The following is an 18,611-nucleotide window of genomic DNA, read 5'->3' as shown; positions in this document are numbered from 1 at the left end:
CCCAGCGCTTAGAACAGTGCTGTGCACATAGTAAGCACTTAACAAATACCAGCATTATTATCAAGTGCTTAATATGTGCCAGGCACCGTTCTAAGGGCTGGGGTAGATACAGGCTAATCAGTTGGACACAGTGCACGTCACAGGCTTAATCCTCATTTTACAGATGAGGTGACTGAGGCACGGGGAAGCAAAACAACTTACCCAAGGTCACGCAGAAGTGCGATTAGGCTCTTCCCATTAGGCCACTCTGCTTCTCTTGGTTTGGGGTTAGCCCGTTACACAGTATGGGTGGAGTCACTCATCATTTACTGTTTTCTTTATAGAGCACTTACGACTACGGGAGACAGTTGCTTCAGGCCACAGTTGTGCTATGCCAGTCTCTGCGATGCACCTCTCGATCCTCAGGCGACACGCTTCCGAGGCTGAACAGGGTGTGGAAGCAGTTTACGATCGCGTCCGAGGAGAGGGTACATAGGTTGGAAATGACTATTGCATTCCATTCAACTGCGGAAAAGGTTAGAAGATGTGGGGACTGACGGCTTTCCGAGAGGGCGGTGTATATTGTGCGGGAAAAGCAAAAACGTGTAGTCCATTTGAAATGCATTCTCTTCTTCTCCCTTCCGTTCTGAGGTACTTAAATTAGACCGTAAACTCATCAGAGGCATCGAAGCATTATCATACGCTCCTGAGCACCTAATATAATGTTCTGCAGCTGGTCAGCTGATCGACGGTGCTGATTGATGGATTCAGTTAGAAACTCAGTAAACTCAGCCGATGGCAGTGCTAGTGGTTTATGCAGTGCCAGTTTTTTGGGTTTTTTTTTTTAACGGCTTTTGTTAAACGCTTACTACGTGCCAGACACTGTACTAAGCACCGGGGCAGATAAAAGCTAATCCAATTGGACACAGTCCATGTCCCAGATGGGGCTCACAGTCTTAATCCCCATTTACAGATGAGGGAACCGAGGCGCAGGGAGGTGAATCGACTTGCCGAAGGTCTCGCAGTGGACAGGTGGCGGAGGGGGGATTAGAACCCAGGTCCTTCCGAGGGAGTCGATAAGCACCTTCCCTGCCCACAGCAAGTTTACAGTCTAGAGGGGAAGAAAGACATTGAAACAAATTATGGATGTGTACATAAGTGCTGTGGGGCAGAGTTTGAGATGAATATCACACCCAGTGAGCAACAAAAGAATAACAGTCTTTCACTTCTGAGCTCTCTTCCCACAGAAGTCTGATATAAAAGGTATTGCACACGGTACCCTCCTTTTAGGCGACTTCCCCAACACTCTCATCTTCTCAGTGAGGGTTAATCATTCAATTTTTTTGGTTTTGGCTGCAAGAATCACTTTCGCAGGTACTTTAGATCTTGCATAATGATGTGCATGAACACGCTCAGAGAGGCAGTGTGGCTTCATGGATAGAGCACAGGCTTGGGAGTCAGGTCGTGGGTTCTAATTCCGCCTCCTCCACCTGTCAGCGTGTGACTTTGGGCAAGTCACTTAACTTCTCTGTGCCTCAGTGCCCTCGTCTGTAAAATGGGGATGAAACCTGTGAGCCCCACGTGGGACGACCTGATTTCCTTGTATCTACCCCGGCGCTTAGAACAGTGCTTGGCACATAATAAGTGCTTAAAAAAAAAAAAGGAGCGAATTTAGAGTATTAACATTGCAGAAATGGGATGTCCACTACTGCCGCCTTTGAGTCATGTCACCCTTTTGTTTGTTACAGATTTTGCAAGAGTGTCCAGAACAGCCTGAAGCTATTCATGATGAGGAGCAATTTGATGAAATTGAAGCAGTTGGGAAATCGCTACTGGACAGATTAACTGTACCCGTAGTTTATCCCGATGGGTACGGTATTGTTGTAATATCATTTTAACATTCTTCTCGGGAGATCTTTCTCAAGAAGAGAAATTTATTTTTTTTTAAAGCAGTCCTGCCCAAATTATTCCGGACCTAAGTGGATAATTGAAACGATGATAAAAATGTAAAATCCAGCCCCGATATGAGGAGAGGATCTCTTTAGGCAGCAGATGCTCAGGGATAGCTAATACATTACTTCTGTGACATTGATAAATGTGGGTGGTTGAAAATTTAGTGGGCTAGTAAAAAATGCCGTGCAAATAAAATTTAGGTGTACTATATTGTTCCCACACACGAAAACTCTATTATGAAACGAAACCATGAAAGTTCCCTCATGAAAAAGCTCATCTGTACATTTATAGTGCCTTGAGTTTCCACTCCAAACTTTATACTCTACTGTAATCTTATATAAAAAGTTATAATCTCATTTTCATGAAGCTAGACATAAACCAAGAGCTTAGAACAGTGTTCTGCCCCCAGTAGGTGCTCAATAAGTATGATCGATTGGTTGATGTACTTGTGTGACCATTTCCATCCTAGGCATGCGGACCGTATGGATCACATTTCATTCGTTACCCTTTCTTGCTGGTCCAAGCAGCAGAATTCCTTCTAGACTGTAAACTCATTGTGGGCAGGGAATAGTATTCATAATGATAATTGGGGTATTCGTTAAGTGCTTACTTATATGCCAGGCACTGTTCTAAGCTCTAGGATAGATACAAGATAATCAGGTTCCTTACGGTCCCTGTCCCACATAGGACTCACAGTCTTAATTCCCATTTTGCAAATGAGGGAACTGAGGCACAGAGGAAGGGAAGTGACTTGCCCAAGGTCACACAGCAGACAAGTGGCAGAGGCGGCATTAGAACCCTGGTCCTTCTGACCTCCAGGCCCGTGCTCTTTCTGCTAGGCCGGGCCGCTTCTCAGTGTGTCTACCGACTCTGTTAAATTGTCCTCGCCCGAGCATTTAGTACAGTGTTGTGCACACAGTGCTCAATAGATACAGTCGATTGATCGACCGATTGATACAGCCATGTCTCTTGCCCCTTTTTTCACCTCAGTTGCTGTCCATCCCACCATTCCACCTCACCATCACGTCGTCTTTGGTCCTTAAACCCCACCTGTTTCAGGAAACCTTCACCGACCCCAAAACACTTTAACTCTTACATATCTATACCCAGCGCCCTACTAAATGAATCCGTCAATGGATATGAGCACGTGGGCATTTTAGGCCCACGTCTTGGTCTCTCTCTTTGATTTCAAGCTTCGTAAAGGTCGGGTCAGTATTTATGGGTAATAAGGCTTTACCTCAGCAAACTTGGATTTCCAAAAAGAAACCGTGATGGACAAATCCAAGGTTGGCTCATGGGACAGAGAGGGTAACGAAGTACTGTTGCTGTGGTCACGTCAGGCAAAGTGGGAGAAAGTTTGTGACCCTCAAAAATAGGCATTCTAAGGTTCCCTCACAGTACTATGGATAGGATGATGGAGTGACACAAAGCACACTCGGTCCGCTGTGCATTTTGGCACTAATGCTGTTAGGGAATGAGATTGTTTTGGTTACACTGTGGGGTGGTATTGAAAGAAACGGTTGTGTGCGTGTGTGCTCGTTATGGGCAGTGAACCCATCTGTCAGTTCTGTTATATTGTACTCTCCCGAGCTCCGTGTTATAGGAGAACGCGGTGTATTGTTAGTTTGCTGAAATGGTTCACTGTTCTAGAAGTTACAGTGACTGGTGAAAGTTCAGTGTTACTATAATCGATGGAATTTATTGAGCACTTATCGTGCTCAATATTAAGCACCCGGGAGAGTCCAGTACGATTCATTGCCGGATAGTACATCAGCAGCATCATTTATCAAGTCTCCTGTGTGTAGAGCACTCTACTAGGTATCTGGTGAACCTACAAAAGATGGAAAAGATATAACCCATGCCCTCGCTGGGTCTAATTATGTACCGTACTGGAGTAGATACAGGCTAATCAGGTTGGCCATTGTCTCTGCCCCACATGGGGTTCACGGTCTTAATCCCCATTTTAAAGATGAGGTAACTGAGGCCCACTGAAGTGAAATGACTTGCCCGAGGTCACACAGCAGACAGGAGACAGAACTGGGATTAGAATCCAGGTCCTCTGGCTCCTAGGCCTGTGCTCTCTTCACTAGACCATGCTGCTTCTTTAACTGAAACCAAAGAAAACCAACCAGTGCCCTTCATAAAAGTGCTAGTAGATAGACATTTTCTTTTCCAGAACTTCATTTTTTTAAATTTTTTTTACTTCCCGTATGAATGGTTAAATTGATTTTTTTCTTTGGTTTTTGGTTTTGGTTTTTTTTTTTAGAAATGAACAGTATTTTGGGAGTCCAAGCGACATGGCTTCTACAGCGGAACACATCAGAGAGAGGATGAAACTAGTTAGCCTGAAAAGACAACAACTCAGACAACCAGAAGCCGCATCCATAGACAGCTAATAGATCGGACCTTTCTCACAGCTGACAAGACTCCAGAGTGTTATAACCCAGCACGTCGGCGACATACCACAGCATTTGACGGTCTACGTTAAAATACATTTCACACCAATATAAGCCTCGTTCCTTCCCCGTAGACATTCCTCTCTCTGTGTTAACGCTCTGCATCTATCCGGGCATAATTCTTCGATATGCTATGAAACCATAGACTCCAAATGCCATACCGAAAGGAACCGTAAACGTTGCACTGAAAATTCGCTCTCAAGCTTTCCTGGATCTGTCAGTTCCTTAATGAACAGCTGGCATAAGCGTTGAATGGTGCTAATAAAAGTGTAGAAGTTCCCTATACATATATATAATATATATAATAGTTTCTCCCCTTTCTTTCCCCAGGTGATGTAGTAATTTTAGGCAGTAGGTTAAACCCCCTCCCCCACTGACTGTATACTGTGGCATCCATCTCATGTTACTTTGTGATTTTTCAGACCTGGTTATTTCGATCCTGTCAATATGCAGCCCCCCCCCATAAGATCTTGGATCAATCATATCCATTAAAGCCATTTTCCTATCTGTATTAATAATGTATTAAAAGCCACTGTGCGTAATAAAAAAAAATCTTTTTAAACTCTTATTTAAATTTGCCGTTTTACACTGTCTCCCGATGTCTGATTTGAAGGGACGTAGTTGGTCCGGATTGGATTTTTCTTTAGTTGGACATCTGTTTATTAGTTGAACCACGGTATTTTCTCTGCATGTATTATAGCCAAGAAAACAGTTAAGTAACCGTGCATGTAATAAATCAGAATGTGTTTGTGATGGAAAAATATTAACGGAGAACCAATTCTGCTGCAGAGCCCTAAGGATTTTGTGTGAGTAGAATACTGTGCTTGGGGTGGAAGGCGGGCTGTAATTATAAAAATGTATCATTCTTGTTACTTTAAAAAAGACAGTTATATTTGCTTTTTTCAGCTATGTCCCAAATCATTGTTTCTATTTATTCCTATTGAAAATACTTGGATAAAACATTTTTTAATGATTTGATTTGAATTTTCCATATAAATATAATCCTTCTGGAACTAAATTGAAGTTGTCGCTGGATTATGATTTCTAGTGAGTCGAGACAGACTGATTTCTGAAAATATTCCTTGCTCTTTTCCACCGGACCCTACTTAATAATTGATATTCCGTGAGGTGCGTTGGCACGCTAATGCTTAATTCTAAATGGTTTGAAATAATCTTGGTAATCTCTAAGAACAGTTTGACCCGAATCATAAATACGAAAGAAAGTCAAGGAAAGACACGGAGATCCGTTAGCACGTCTCCTCCTCATAAGAAGAATGTGTGTCATCACGTGGGAGGTAACAGGCAGTCTCCATTGTGAGGGCTAGTTTGTGTAATAGTAGCTGGTTTGCTCACCCTCTGACAAACCATTTAAATTTATTCCCAAAGAGTTTTCAGAAGATTAAATTCTTAAAATACATTTCTAAATCAAGGCACCCTTATCTATCTGTAAACTTTATGAAACAAACTTTATGAAACAAGAGGGAGAGTTGTTAATGAAAGGAGCAGAGGACTGAAATCCAGAAGGCCTAGGACCTGAAATTGGCTGTTCTTGCCTCAGTTTCCCCAGCTGCAATAGGGGTAAATACCACACATCTTCATCCTCATCCACAATCTTACGGATATTATGAATATACGGTAAGCGCTTTTAGTTTTTCAAGTTATACCAAAGGGAAATACATTTTTCACACTACTATTTGTATTCTATTCAGAGCTAAGATTAAATAGATAAGGTGGCCATGAGAAGGGAGGCGGTATAATGAGAATTGGGCCGTGGGAGAATTGGAAAATAATATCCAGAGGTTTTCACTCAAGGTCTCGGGAAAGGTGTAATTGGGTTAGCGAGATATAGTAGGATAATACTGAGGTCAGAAGCATAGGATCGGGGTGGTTATCAAGTTCAGAAAATATAGAGAAAAGGAAAATGAGAAGCTGCGTGGTCTAGTCGATAGCGCATGGGCGTAGGAATCAAGGGATCTGGATTCTAACCCTAGCTGTGCTACTTGTATGGGCTGTGACTTTAGGCAAGTGGCAACTTCCCTGTGCTTCAGTTAGCCCATCTGTAAAATGAGGATTAAGATTATGAGGCCTGTAGGGAACGGGAACTGTGACCAATCTGTCTTGTATCTACTCCAGCACTTATTATTATTATTATGGTATTCGTTAAGAATTTATGTGCCAGGCACTAGTACAGTATCTGGCACCTAGTAAGGGCTTAAGAGACCTAAAAAAATTCCAAGATTACTATACATGCTCAGAGAGCCAGGTAAGGAAAGAAGACCAACAGCTAGTATTTGGGTTGAGAGGTAAGTGGAAAAGAAGGGTATCTTCTTTGCTACTCTCCGTAGCGAAAAGTCATTCGTAGTGATATGGAATTTTTGGAGGCTCTTGAGTTTTGGGAAATCTGAATTCCTTAGGTGGTGGGTTTTTTTTTTTTCCCACCCACTGGACCAACAGTTCAACGGTTCGAGCTGTGAGATTGCGGTGGGCGGAAGTCCCTAGAGAGGCCTTGGGCTCAACATCAAGCTAAGCCTGCTTGGGAAGTCAGCGGTGACCCGGATAGAGCATGCTATCACCTCTCCGGCCGATATTGTTCTTGCCAAGAAAAAGAAGAAAACCGGAGGCCTCAAACCAGCCAACCCTGAACTGTGTGTTGCTGGGTACTGAGGACAGAATGGGAGGGGTTATAGTAGGTTTTCTTTTTCATTATGGTACTTTTAAAAATCATTACTATCGGTAGCAATAATAATAATAATAGTGGTATTTGTGAAGTGCTTACTATGTTCCAGGCGGTGTAATAATAATAATAATAATGTTGGTATTTGTTAAGTTTATTATGTGCAGAGCACTGTTCTAAGCGCTGGGGTAGACACGGGGGAATCAGGTTGTCCCACGTGGGGCTCACGGTCTTAATCCCCATTTTACAGATGATCCCCACTGAGGCACCGAGAAGTTAAGTGACTTGCCCACAGTCAGCTGACAAGTGGCAGAGCTGGGGTTCGAACTCATGACCTCTGACTCCAAAGCCCGTGCTCTTTCCACTGAGCCACGCTGGTGTACTAAGCACCGGAGTGGGTTGGGCACAGACCCTGTCCCACGTGGAGCTCACGGTCTCAATTCCCATTTTACAGCTGATGTTACTGAGGCCCAGAGAAGTGAAGTGACTTTCCCAAGATCACAGAGCAGACGAGTGGTGGAGCTGGGATTAGAACCCGTGACCTCCTGACTCGCAGGCCCATGCTCTATCCACTACACCGTGCCGCTTCGGATTAAGCACTTACTGGGATCATGCGCTATCTATGTGCCAAGCACTGTACTTAGTCCTCGGTTGATGAGGTGACGCGGTTGGACTTGTGGATGCGCTTCCCGTCCTTCTACTGGGTCCAAATTGGAAGGAGGAGGATTTAATCCCCTTTCTAAAGATGAGGCAACTGAGGTACGAAGTTACGTGACTTGCCCAGGGTCTCCCTGTAGAGAAATGATGGAGTGGGGATGAGAACCTTAGGACCCAGGTCCTCTGGCTCCCAGGCCTGTTGCTGTTTCCACTAGGTCATGCTGTTTCCCTTTCTAGTTGGATAAAGTTAGCAAATGTCGTGGAAACGTGGGAAGTGGTTAAACCCAGATTGCATTCGAGTGCTCAAATGCTTGGAAAATAGTCGCTGCAAGGGTTGTATGGAGCAAGGCTTTCTCCATCTCTAGAAGAGAAACACTCGAGCGGAGTTTACAGTTTCAGTCCCTCGTTCATTGTCTTTTCCCACAGTTATGTCTTCATTTCTTCTAAGGTCACCCCGGTCAGGGGACGCATCTACCAACTCCGTTACATTGTTGTGTTGCACTTTCCCAAGTGCCCAGTGCAGTGCTCCGCACACAGTAAGTGCTCAGTAAATACGATCGATCGGTTGAACAGTCACCCGTGGAAGATGAGGTCTGATCTGAGAGGCCACGTTTCCTGAGAATGCCCTAATGATAAAACTTCAGTAAGTCCTGCCGGGATTCAGTCCTTCAAGAGAAACAGGAAACAATTCTGGGACAGAAACTCGCTGAATCATAGAAACTAAAAACTGAAATGAAAGGAGCAATTAGTCCAACCTCCCCCTTCTCCCGGTCCCCACGGAAGAAGAGAAGCAGTGTGGCCTGGTGGATAGAACACGGGCCTGAGAGTCAGAAGGCCCTGGGTTCTAATTTCAGCTCTGCCATCTGTCTGCTGTGTGACCTTGGGCAAGTCACTTCACTTCTGAAGGATCTCGACTACCTCATCCGTAAAATGGGGATTAAGACCGAGCCCCATGTGGGACATGGACTGTGTCCAACCTGATTAGCTCGTATCTCCCCCGTGCCTGGCACATAGTAAACGCTTAACAATAAAAGAAAAAAGAGATCTGTTTCCCTGGCGGCTTTTCAGTTCCATATAGGAGAGGGATGTAGGGAGGGACTTTGCCTGGTCTGCAGAAGCGGTGGTGGGCTTCAGGCGGGGGGTCATGTCAATGCTGTTTGGATGGTTGACCCTGCTTCCTAATATGGATTAGATGTCACCACCGTCGTCCTTCTTGGCAAAGACTTATTGAAAGTCACTCGTGGGGTTTTTTATAACACTCTCCCAGCCCTGTGATCTTCATCATTCTTCACCAGTTCCCTTTCCTAACAGCAGAATTGGAATATTTTCCAGATTTTACCCTTCCTTCAACTAGAAAGCGGCAGTGACTGTGAGTACATCCCTCCTATTCTGCGGGCCACTGTTTATCTTTTCTCTCTTTTCCCTATTCCAAATTAAAATCCAGACTCTCCACCCTGAATGAATAAGACCTCACATAAACACAGCCTGACAGTGATCAGGCACTCTCCCTAGCCCACATAAGGTAGGCAGCTGATAGAGCTAAGAAATGCAGTAGCTAGAAAACCCGTTTTGGCTTGGCTTCACTGTTTTTCTCTCTAACCCATTTAGTCCTGCTTTTTCCATTCAGTAATAGCCACTTTTCCCTCTCAGGGTTGCGCCTGGGGAGTTTCCAGTACTCTACCGGTCTTGACGATGGGAGGGAGAGTCAAGCAGAAGCATATTCCAAGCGCTTAGTACAGCGCTCTGCACTTAGTAAGCGCTCAATAAATACTATTGAATGAATGAATATCCATTCCATTCCTAGCTTGGGCAGTGACTAGCAAGTGGAAGGCAATCTGCCACAAGTCAAAACTCCCCTGTGCTGGGCAACAGCGGCACGGGAGAGAGTCGAGGGCGGAGACTCGAGTTTATTGCACGGAAGGAGGCAGTGGTAAAATACTTCCGTATTTTTACCAAGAAAACTCAATGGATCCACTACCAGAACGATCGCAGCCGGAGGTGGGGCGTTCTGGGAGAGATGTGTCCATGGCGTCGCTGTGGGTCGGAGACGACTCGACGGCATAAGACGAAACAATATCCACTTTGCCTCAGCCTGGTCTTCAGAGGAACTAGTGCTATAATGCCTGACTTGTAGAGAATCAGGGCAACAGTGAGATGAAGTGGCTGCTAAATCAGAGGGACGAGTTAAGTGATCTGCCTTCACACAGAGAGGAGGTGGCAGGGTAAGATCTTAGAGCGACCGAGGTTCCACCTCATGCTTCCACCCCAATCCCTGTGGCGTGGTTAAGTCAGATCTGCACCATGAGGGGTTGCGTGGCTCTTTCGAGGTGGTAAGAGAACAGGTCGTGTTCAGCTGTAAATCAGAGCTGTCTATTCCTGTTGGAAATCTACCGGGTAGCGTTTAAGCATCACTGCTTCAGGACTGTGGGCATTTGTGGTTAGGGTGGTCGGCTGAGTTTTCTCTCTGTGCTTGGGAAGCTGAAGGCTGTTTGCTATCCATTCTTAAGTGACCCAAGTATTTGATTGAGTTATTCTGCAGAAGGAGCCAGCATTCAACACATCCGGTCAGGTCGGCCCAATGCAAGCTCTCTCTTCTGGGCATGAAATATTTTCGTTGATAATCTTTTCCTAGATCTTGGCATCACTCCAGGTCAGGCTGTTTATTCACAGGAGGCTTGTCTCCTCCCCACTCATACCAGCGTCCTTCTATGTGGGTGTCGGAGGGGGACGGGAAGGGCTAGGAAGCGGAGGGGGAGGGTCGTCCCTTAGAGTTTTCTGCTCCATGGGGGCAGAACAAAGCTGAGATCCCCAAGGACCTGGTTCATGGACATGTGCTTGTGAGTGTCTGACCTGCAATAATGGCCGAAAGCCAAGGTAGCTCTTCTTTTCTTTTACTTTGGCTCATATACATGCTCATGATGAAAACAACATCCAGTAGCTATCTCTATTACACTATACTATATGTAGCTCTAACCCTCTGGAGAACAGATAAGGCCTCAACCATGTAGCTATAATAATAATGTTGGTATTTGTTATGCCCTTACTATGTGCAGAGCACTGTTTTAAGCGCTGGGGTAGATACAAGGTATTCAGGTTGTCCCGCATGGGGCTCACAGTCTTAATCCCCATTTTACGGAAGAGGTAACTGAGGCACAGAGAAGTTAAGCGACTTGCCCACAGTCACACAGCTGCCAAGTGGCAGAACCGGGATTCGACCCCATGACCTCTGACTCCCAAGCCCGGGCTCTTTCCACTGAGCCACGCTGCTTCTCTGTGCTATACTATATGTAGCTATAACCACCTGGACAACCGGAGCGAGGAGCAGCATGGCGTAGTGGATAGAAAATAGGCCTAGGAGCCAAAAGGTCATAGATTCTAATCCTGGTTCTGCCCCTTGTCTGCTGTGTGACCTTGGACAAGTCACTTCACTTCTCTAGGCCTCAGTTCCCTCATCTGGAAAATCTGGAAAACATCAGTCTGTTCTGTCTGTGACTCTAACCGCTCTCATCTGTGACTTCTTTTTCTCCGCTGCCTGTGGCTGTTATAATTCTGGGTCGCTTCTGGGCTTGGATCATCCCAGTGACCTGTGACCTTAGCTCTACTCTCACTCTCAGCTGTTGTAATGCAAAGACCCTAACAGCTGCTGTGTAATACCTCAGGGGACTGGTAGAACTCTCCTTCTCTTGCACTGGGATTCATGTGCTGATGGTGGCTTGGGAGAGCACTGACTCTGACTTCCAGGCGCCTAATATAACCAAGTGACAGAAATCACTTCAAAGGGATGAGAACTTCTAAGAAATATTTTCAACTGAAGTCCTCTTGGTCTCCTCTAGACTGTCAGCTCATTATGAGTCGAGAACTGTTGCAGTTGTACTCTTCCAATTGCTTAGTACAGTGCTCTGCCCATAGTAAGTGCTCAATAAATACCACTGATGGATGGATTGATTGGGCAGAGTTAAGAGACAGAATTGCAAAAACTATAGAGAATGAAGGGAGATGTTTGGAAAGGAATCATAAAAGCTACTGAAATGGTCTGGTATCCATGAGGGGAGATTTCTACATCTGACCATGCACAGCAATGAACTTACTTGGATTTGAGTTCTGTGGGAGTTTTCTAGCAAGGAAAGCCCAGTGAGGTGGGGAAGGGAGGTGGATTTAGCTCTAAAGTTGGGAAAATCCTGCAAGCGAGTAAATTCGTGGAAAAGCAAGAGGGGGATTTAAGCACAACCGCAGAGGGGGAATCGTGTGCCCTTTTCCACAAAACTCAATATCCACGTTTATCGTTTGCTCGTTTTAAAGTCAACAAATATTAGCCTGTACAGTTTCAATGGCAGACTTAGTTCCGCTGGCAAGATTTAAGTATCTTTTTCCATTTGCTTATCCAGTGTCAGTTGATGTTCTAAAAACCAGAGACAGTCCTATACACTTCAGATAACAGCGAAAAGAAGTACAGACGACTTAGTGCTACCAAACTAGGGGTGTGTCAATTTTCTGTTTCTGTCTCTCTCTCTCTCTCTGTCTCTCTCTCTCTCTCTCTCTCAAGAATGATAAACTCAATGGGGCTGGCTATTTTTAACCTCCTGTTCTTTCCTTTTGGCAGAGTAATCAGTGTGAGCGGAGCTCTTTCCCTGAATGAATCCAAGTAACCCTGTTTGTTGCCTTCCAAAAGGAGTGGCAGACAGGCATCTGCTCCGAGACCGTCTTAATGTATAAACTTGGACTCTAAAAACATCATGTCCAGCGAAGAAAACTCTGAAGGTCACCTTTCCACAACAACAGTCAGTTCTGTTGCCGTCCAGGCTGGAGACTCGCGGATCGTCATCGCTGTCCTGAAGGTAAGATGATGTTTACCAATTCTCGACTTTCTCCTCCGTGACTTTGTCTGCTTTAGTTTGCTCACCGCCCACCTCAGTGTTACGCTGCCTCAGCCTCGTACGGTATAGAGCAAGTACGCTATGCCGCAGTTTTAAGTGAGCTGCTAGGAGAAGCCCTAAAAAGTTCAAATCCCCTCCAGAAGAGTCTCACTCTCAGTTCACTGAAGTTAGAATTCGTCAGTGGCATTTCTTCTGCTAACACCGTCCGAGCCTTCGGCTTGATTTTCGCAACTGAGCAAAAGACACAACTACCGATCAAAGTGCCCACCATCTGTCTGCAGTGCCATTTGTCCCCAGTTAGTCGACCTGGGTGAAGGTTTGGGAATTATGTTTTGGGGGTTTTTTTGTGGTGCTGACTGGGGAAAATGTGTTTCCAGGCAGTTTTGTGGGTGAGAGTGAACAGGAAATGACTTTTGCGAAAAGCAGGAATCCCTTCCCACCCCTTACGGAATCTGACATGGTCAGGGCACCGTCGGATTCCTGTTATCGTGCTGGTAAACAGACTATTGCCAGTAAAGGTTGGAACCACTCAGAGCTGAATATTTGTTGCCTAATTTAGGCCCGGCCATCCATCTACCTCTTCAGGCCACACATGTAATATTTGAACACACTTCCCAGTGGTATTAGATAAATCCCCCCTAAGAGAAATCTTCACTCAGTTTAAAATTGTAAAAAAGCCCACATATAAATGTCAAAGCCTTGGGCGTAACTTCACTTTGCCCGCTTCCTTCCTCTAAACCCCACGATCTATTGTGAAGGTAGTAAATCGGTGATGTTTATTGAGTGCCTGCCTCATTATAAACATCGTACTGAGTGCTCGGAAGGGACCAAAGTACGCGGTTCCTGCCCTCGAGAAGCTTTCTCTCAAGAAACCCATAATCCTCAGCAAATTACTTCACGCTCACTACTTGATGTGACTCGATGCTTTGGCTGGATTTCTTTCAGTCTTGGATCACGTGGTCTGTTTAGCTCTCCTCGATTGCTGTGGATTTTTGGATGACGTTCCCATTCATCCAAAGAAAACCCCCTCTGGAGAGGACCCATCTGCCCAATTTGGAGCCAAAGATGGTTGATGTCCCTTTCCCCTGTCTGCTCTCCAAAATCTTTCAGCCAGCCCGGAAATGACAATTCTTGATTTTTCTGAAAGAGAGGGCAAGGCCTTTGGATAACTCACTATTTAGTGCATCTCCAGAGCAGGAGCCAGAAAATAGCAATTTGGTGTCAGTGGAAAGAAAATTGAAGGATGATTCAGAAATGAAAGAATGAAAGCAGAAGCTTTAAATTCCCCTTTAAACTGTGAAACCAACCCTTTTTTTCCAAGTCCCGGGCTCACAGCAACCGCCACTTGAAATGGGGCTTATGAAGCCACAAACATACACAGATTGGCTGCAAGTGGAAAATCCGTTTTAAAGAAATGTCTTGGGGCCATGTGCTTGTAGTTTCTAAATGTTTTCCATGACTGATTCTGTTTCCCAAAGAAACATGTTTTTCCAATTTCTGAGTTTGTCTCTGTGGTAATTTACTTGTGCACATGTCCCTCGATCTTTGCTGGATCTGAGGGAATTAAATGCCTGAGAGATGTTTCTATTCCTTTGAATTCCCATGGCTCGTTATACTGTCTACTCAGTGGCATCAGTTGAGAAACGTGATGCCCCCTTGTCATAATAAGTAAAAGTAAATTCATCCCCTTTACTTTCCCAGGGAAAGCCACTGTGGCCAAAGGTAAAGAAAATGCAGACATGTGGAACTTAACCTTATTACATTTAAACAAATCTTTTCATTTGTTTTACCCAATATAAAAATACAACGTGGGGAAAGCAGCATGGCCTAGCGGAAAGAGTATGCACCTGGGAGTCAGAGGACCTGGGTTCTAATCCCAGCTCGGCCAGTTGCCTACTGTGGGACTTCTCTGTGCCTCAGTTTCATCAGCTATAAAAAGGGAGCTAAATACCTGTTCTCCTTGCTACTAAGACTGTGAGCCCCATGCGGGATCGGGATTATGTCCCACTAACCACTTCCGTATATTTACCAAGAATGGATCCATGGATGCACTACCAGAACGATTGCAGATGGAAGTGGGGCATTCCGGGAGAGATGTGTCGGACACGACCCGACAGCGTAAGACAACACTTAACGTGTATCCATCCCAGCAGATAGAATAGTGCTTGACACAAAGTAAGTCCTTAACACATATCGTGAAAAAAATAGAAAGGAGCAGAGTAGAGCAGCAGCATGGCCTGGTGGCTAGACCACAGGTCTGGGAATAAAAAGACCTGAGTTCTGATCCCAGTTCTGCCACTTGTCTGCTGTGTGAACTTGGGAAAATCACTTTACTTCTCTAGACCTCATTTACCTCATCTTTAAAATGGGGATTAAGACTGTGAGCCCCATGTCGGTTATGGACCGTGTCCAACCAGATTGGCGTGTATCTACCCCAGCCTTTAGTACAGTGTTTGGCATATTTTAAGTGCTTAACAAACAAGCAAGTAAACAAACAAAAACAATTCCCACCCCTCTTGACTTTGACTTCCCACTTGATTTGACATGGAACATAGGAAGCGGAAGGGATATATCGCTCTTGGCTGTAAACTCATTGTGTCTGCAGACTCTGCTGTATTGTAATCTCCCAAGCGCTTAGTACTCGTCCGCTCAACTGTATCTATCTTCATCACCCTATTTATTTTGTTTAATGAGATGTACATCACCCTGCTTCTATTTATTTGCCATTGTTTTTATGAGATGTTCTTCCCTTGACTCTATTTATTGCCATTGTTCTTGTCTGCCCGTTTCCCCCGATTAGACTGTAAGCCCGTCAAAGGGCAGGGACTGGTCTCTATCTATTGCCGATTTGTACATTCCAAGCGCTTAGTACAGTGCTCTGCACATAGTAAGCGCTCAATAAATACTATTGAATGAATGAATACAATGCTCTGAACACAGGAAACGTTCAGTAAATACCACTGATTCATATGTGAGTCTGTAGAAGGAGAGTGTTATTACTAAGCATTAACTGAATGGCAATATTGGTCACTCCGTCATACAGAATTTAGGCTAAATATCATCCCTGGCCACGGTGAGTCTAATTTAAATTGAGCAAACAGGCAAAACACAGGTTGTGTTGAAGACAGTGGGGGACACAGGGTTGTTCCGAGGAAGAGAAGCCCAGGAAAAGGTGGTCATTTCCTAAGGTCTTCTGCCGAGGGTGAGAGGGAATGGAGAGGGACGTGGAAGGTAGGAAAGGCGTGGACCGAGAATGCAGATGAGATGAGAGAAGAAATGAGAAGGAGATAAACCGATTATTAAAACCCAGATTGGAGAATGAACAAAATGAATTGTCAACTCACTGTGGACAGGGAACTGTTATATTGTACTCTCCCAAGCACTTAATACAGGGCTGTTTACACAGTTAAGTGCTCAGGAAATAACATTATTTGATGGATCGACTAAGGGAGTAATCTACAAGGGAAAGAATGTTCTGGAAGGAGCAGGGAAAAGGGATGTTTTCCCTCCTACTTTGACTGTGAACTCCATGTGGGATAAGGAACATGTCCAACCTGAATAAATTGTATCCTCCCCAGAACTTAAAACACATCATAAGCGCTTGTGATATCAATCATCTGATCATAGTGAGTGTTACTTATGCAAAGCACTGAACTGAGCACTTGGGAGAGTACGGTATAATAGAGTTGGTACACACATTCCCTGACCACATTGAGTTTACAGTCTAGAGGAAAAAAGTAAGTGCTCTGGAGAGTTATGAGTACTTTAAAAAAATAGTATTTGTTTTGTGCTTATTATGCATTAAGGACTATTCTAAGCGTTAAGGTAGATAGATGGTCAGACACAGCCCGTGTCCCACGTGGGGAAAACCAATCTAAGTAAGAGGGGATCAGGTATTGAATCCCCATTTTGTAACTGAGGAAATTGAGGCACAGAGAAGTGAAGCATCTCCCCCAAGATCACACATCAGGTGAGTAACGGAGACAGGATTAGACCCCAAATACCATAATAATAAGAGAAGTCAGCCCAATGTCTCCAGTATCCACAAGTGGAGGATAACGTCTCTATTTGGTTGTATTTTTCTAGTGTGGCCAGTGGGTTCAACTTCAATTGGTAGAGTCCCACCCAAACCTTCTTGAAATCGGGAGCAGTCAAGATGAGACCAACAAACTGCTTCAGGACCATGAACTTCTCCTGGCCAAACTCAAGGTAAGATAATAAATATACGAGAGGTGGAAAAAGATCAAAAAGACTACGGGGAGATGAAGATCAAGATCAGACTCCCCGATATGACATCCTTAGCAAAATGAGGCCCTCTGCGCTCTCTCCCTTTCCCCTCCCATCCTCTGGCTCTCTCATGACCTTCTACATCTCCCCACCCCCTTTTTATGGTTTTTGTTAAGCGCTTATTACGTGCTACTGTACTCACTTAACTTCTCTGTGCCTCAGTCACCTCATCTGTAAAATGGGGATTAAGACTGTGAGTCCCACGTGGGACAACCTGATCCCCCTGTGTCTACCCCAGCGCTTGGAACAGTGCTCTGCACATTGTAAGCACTTAACAAATACCAACATTATTATTACTAAGTGTTGTGGCAGATTCAAGCTAATCAGGTTGGACACAGTCCATATCCCACATGGGGCTAACAGTCAAAAAAATCCCCATTTTACAGATGAGGTAACTGAGGCACAGAGAAGTGAAGTGACCTGCCTGTGGTCGCACAGCAGACAAGTCGTGGAGCCGGAAGTAAAATCCAGGTCCTTCCGACTCCCGGGCCAGGGCTCTAGCCAGCGGGCAACGCTGCTTCTTAGACACATTCTCTGCCCACTAGGAGCTTACAGTCTAGAGGGAAATATCATGTGTAAATGTTTATATGTTGTTCATCTTGTCCAGTGGAGTGAAAGCGCCTTGGAGACACGGAATGTATCACGCTTTCCTTACTACTTCCCAAGCTCTTAATGCAGCACATTGGACTTGGTGGATGCTCAGAGTGTACGATCATCACTACTGCCGTATAACAACTTCCTCCTCTCTGGGCCACTGTGTTCGGGGAACATAAACGTGTGGTTGGGGTACAATCCAAAATCTCACAGTGAAACAGGAACGCTATGACTCAAATGACTTCTTATTTGACCATAAAATGCTTTCACTAGCCCTTGACATGCAGAAAGCATTCAATCAGTGGACTTTATTGAGCACTTACTGTGTTCAGAGCACTGTACTAAACACTAGGGAGAATACAAAATGCAACAAAGCCGTTAAACACGTTCCCTACCCGGAAGGAAAGCACTTTAATAAATACCATAGCTAACACACACGCACATGCACATTCATTCATTCATTCAATAGTATTTATTGAGCGCTTACTATGTGCCGAGCACTGTACTAAGCACTTGGAATGGACAAATCGGTAACAGGTAGAGACAGTCCACTTAGAAGTTATAATAGTACTATTACAAGTTATAATAGTATCATTATAAGTTATAATAGAACTATTACAAGTTATAATAGTACTATTGCAAGTTATAATTGTACTGTTACAAGTTATAAGAGAAGCAGCGTGGCTCAGTGGAAAGAGCCTGGGCTTGGGAGTCAGAGGTCATGGGTTCGAATCCCGACTATGCCACTTGTCAGCGGGGTGATTGTGGGCAAGTCACTTCACTTCTCTGGGCCTCAGTTACCTCATCTGTAAAATGGGGATTAAGACTGTGAGCCTCACGTGGGACAACCTGACTGCCCTGTATCTACCCCTGGATATACATTTTGTTAGGGGGAATATTCTCTTCCCATGTTTAAAAAAAATCTAAATTTCTAAAGTGAAGGGAAAATTATTTAAAAGGATAGGAAATGAACGTCTCTAATGAGGAGAATATTCCTCCTCCGGAGAGTTTATTTTGCTGTGCGGAGACCACTTAATTCCAGGTCTTGGTTATTTAGACTAATTACACCGAGCAGTGCCATTTGACTGCCGGAGGAAGGCGGAACTCCAAATGATAACTGACAGACATCCAAATGGG

General features: G+C 44.6%; 2 protein-coding genes across 5 annotated transcripts in view; both read left to right on the top strand.

Moving 5' to 3' along the window:
- SESTD1 (SEC14 and spectrin domain containing 1) overlaps positions 1–5,406 on the top strand; it is an 85,141-nt gene extending 79,735 nt beyond the window's left edge. For all 4 annotated transcript variants that reach the window (XM_039913053.1, XM_029072131.1, XM_007671285.2 and 1 more), the window contains 3 exons: positions 324–515; positions 1,728–1,849; positions 4,199–5,406. In XM_039913053.1, coding sequence (XP_039768987.1) covers positions 324–515; positions 1,728–1,849; positions 4,199–4,328 — 444 coding nt within the window. In that variant the 3' untranslated portion in view covers positions 4,329–5,406. The remainder of the gene's footprint in view (positions 1–323; positions 516–1,727; positions 1,850–4,198) is intronic.
- Positions 5,407–12,308: 6,902 nt separating this feature from the next.
- Positions 12,309–18,611, top strand: part of CCDC141 (coiled-coil domain containing 141) — a 133,040-nt gene continuing 126,737 nt past the window's right edge. Inside the window, exons 1-2 of the mRNA XM_007671284.4 lie at positions 12,309–12,554; positions 16,680–16,802. Coding sequence (XP_007669474.2) covers positions 12,453–12,554; positions 16,680–16,802 — 225 coding nt within the window. The 5' untranslated portion in view covers positions 12,309–12,452. The remainder of the gene's footprint in view (positions 12,555–16,679; positions 16,803–18,611) is intronic.

The sequence above is a fragment of the Ornithorhynchus anatinus genome, chromosome 9, assembly GCF_004115215.2.
Source record: "Ornithorhynchus anatinus isolate Pmale09 chromosome 9, mOrnAna1.pri.v4, whole genome shotgun sequence".
Taxonomy (NCBI): domain Eukaryota; kingdom Metazoa; phylum Chordata; class Mammalia; order Monotremata; family Ornithorhynchidae; genus Ornithorhynchus; species Ornithorhynchus anatinus.
The sequence above is the reverse complement of the archived record's forward strand: the minus strand, read 5'-3'. Positions and strand labels throughout refer to the sequence as shown.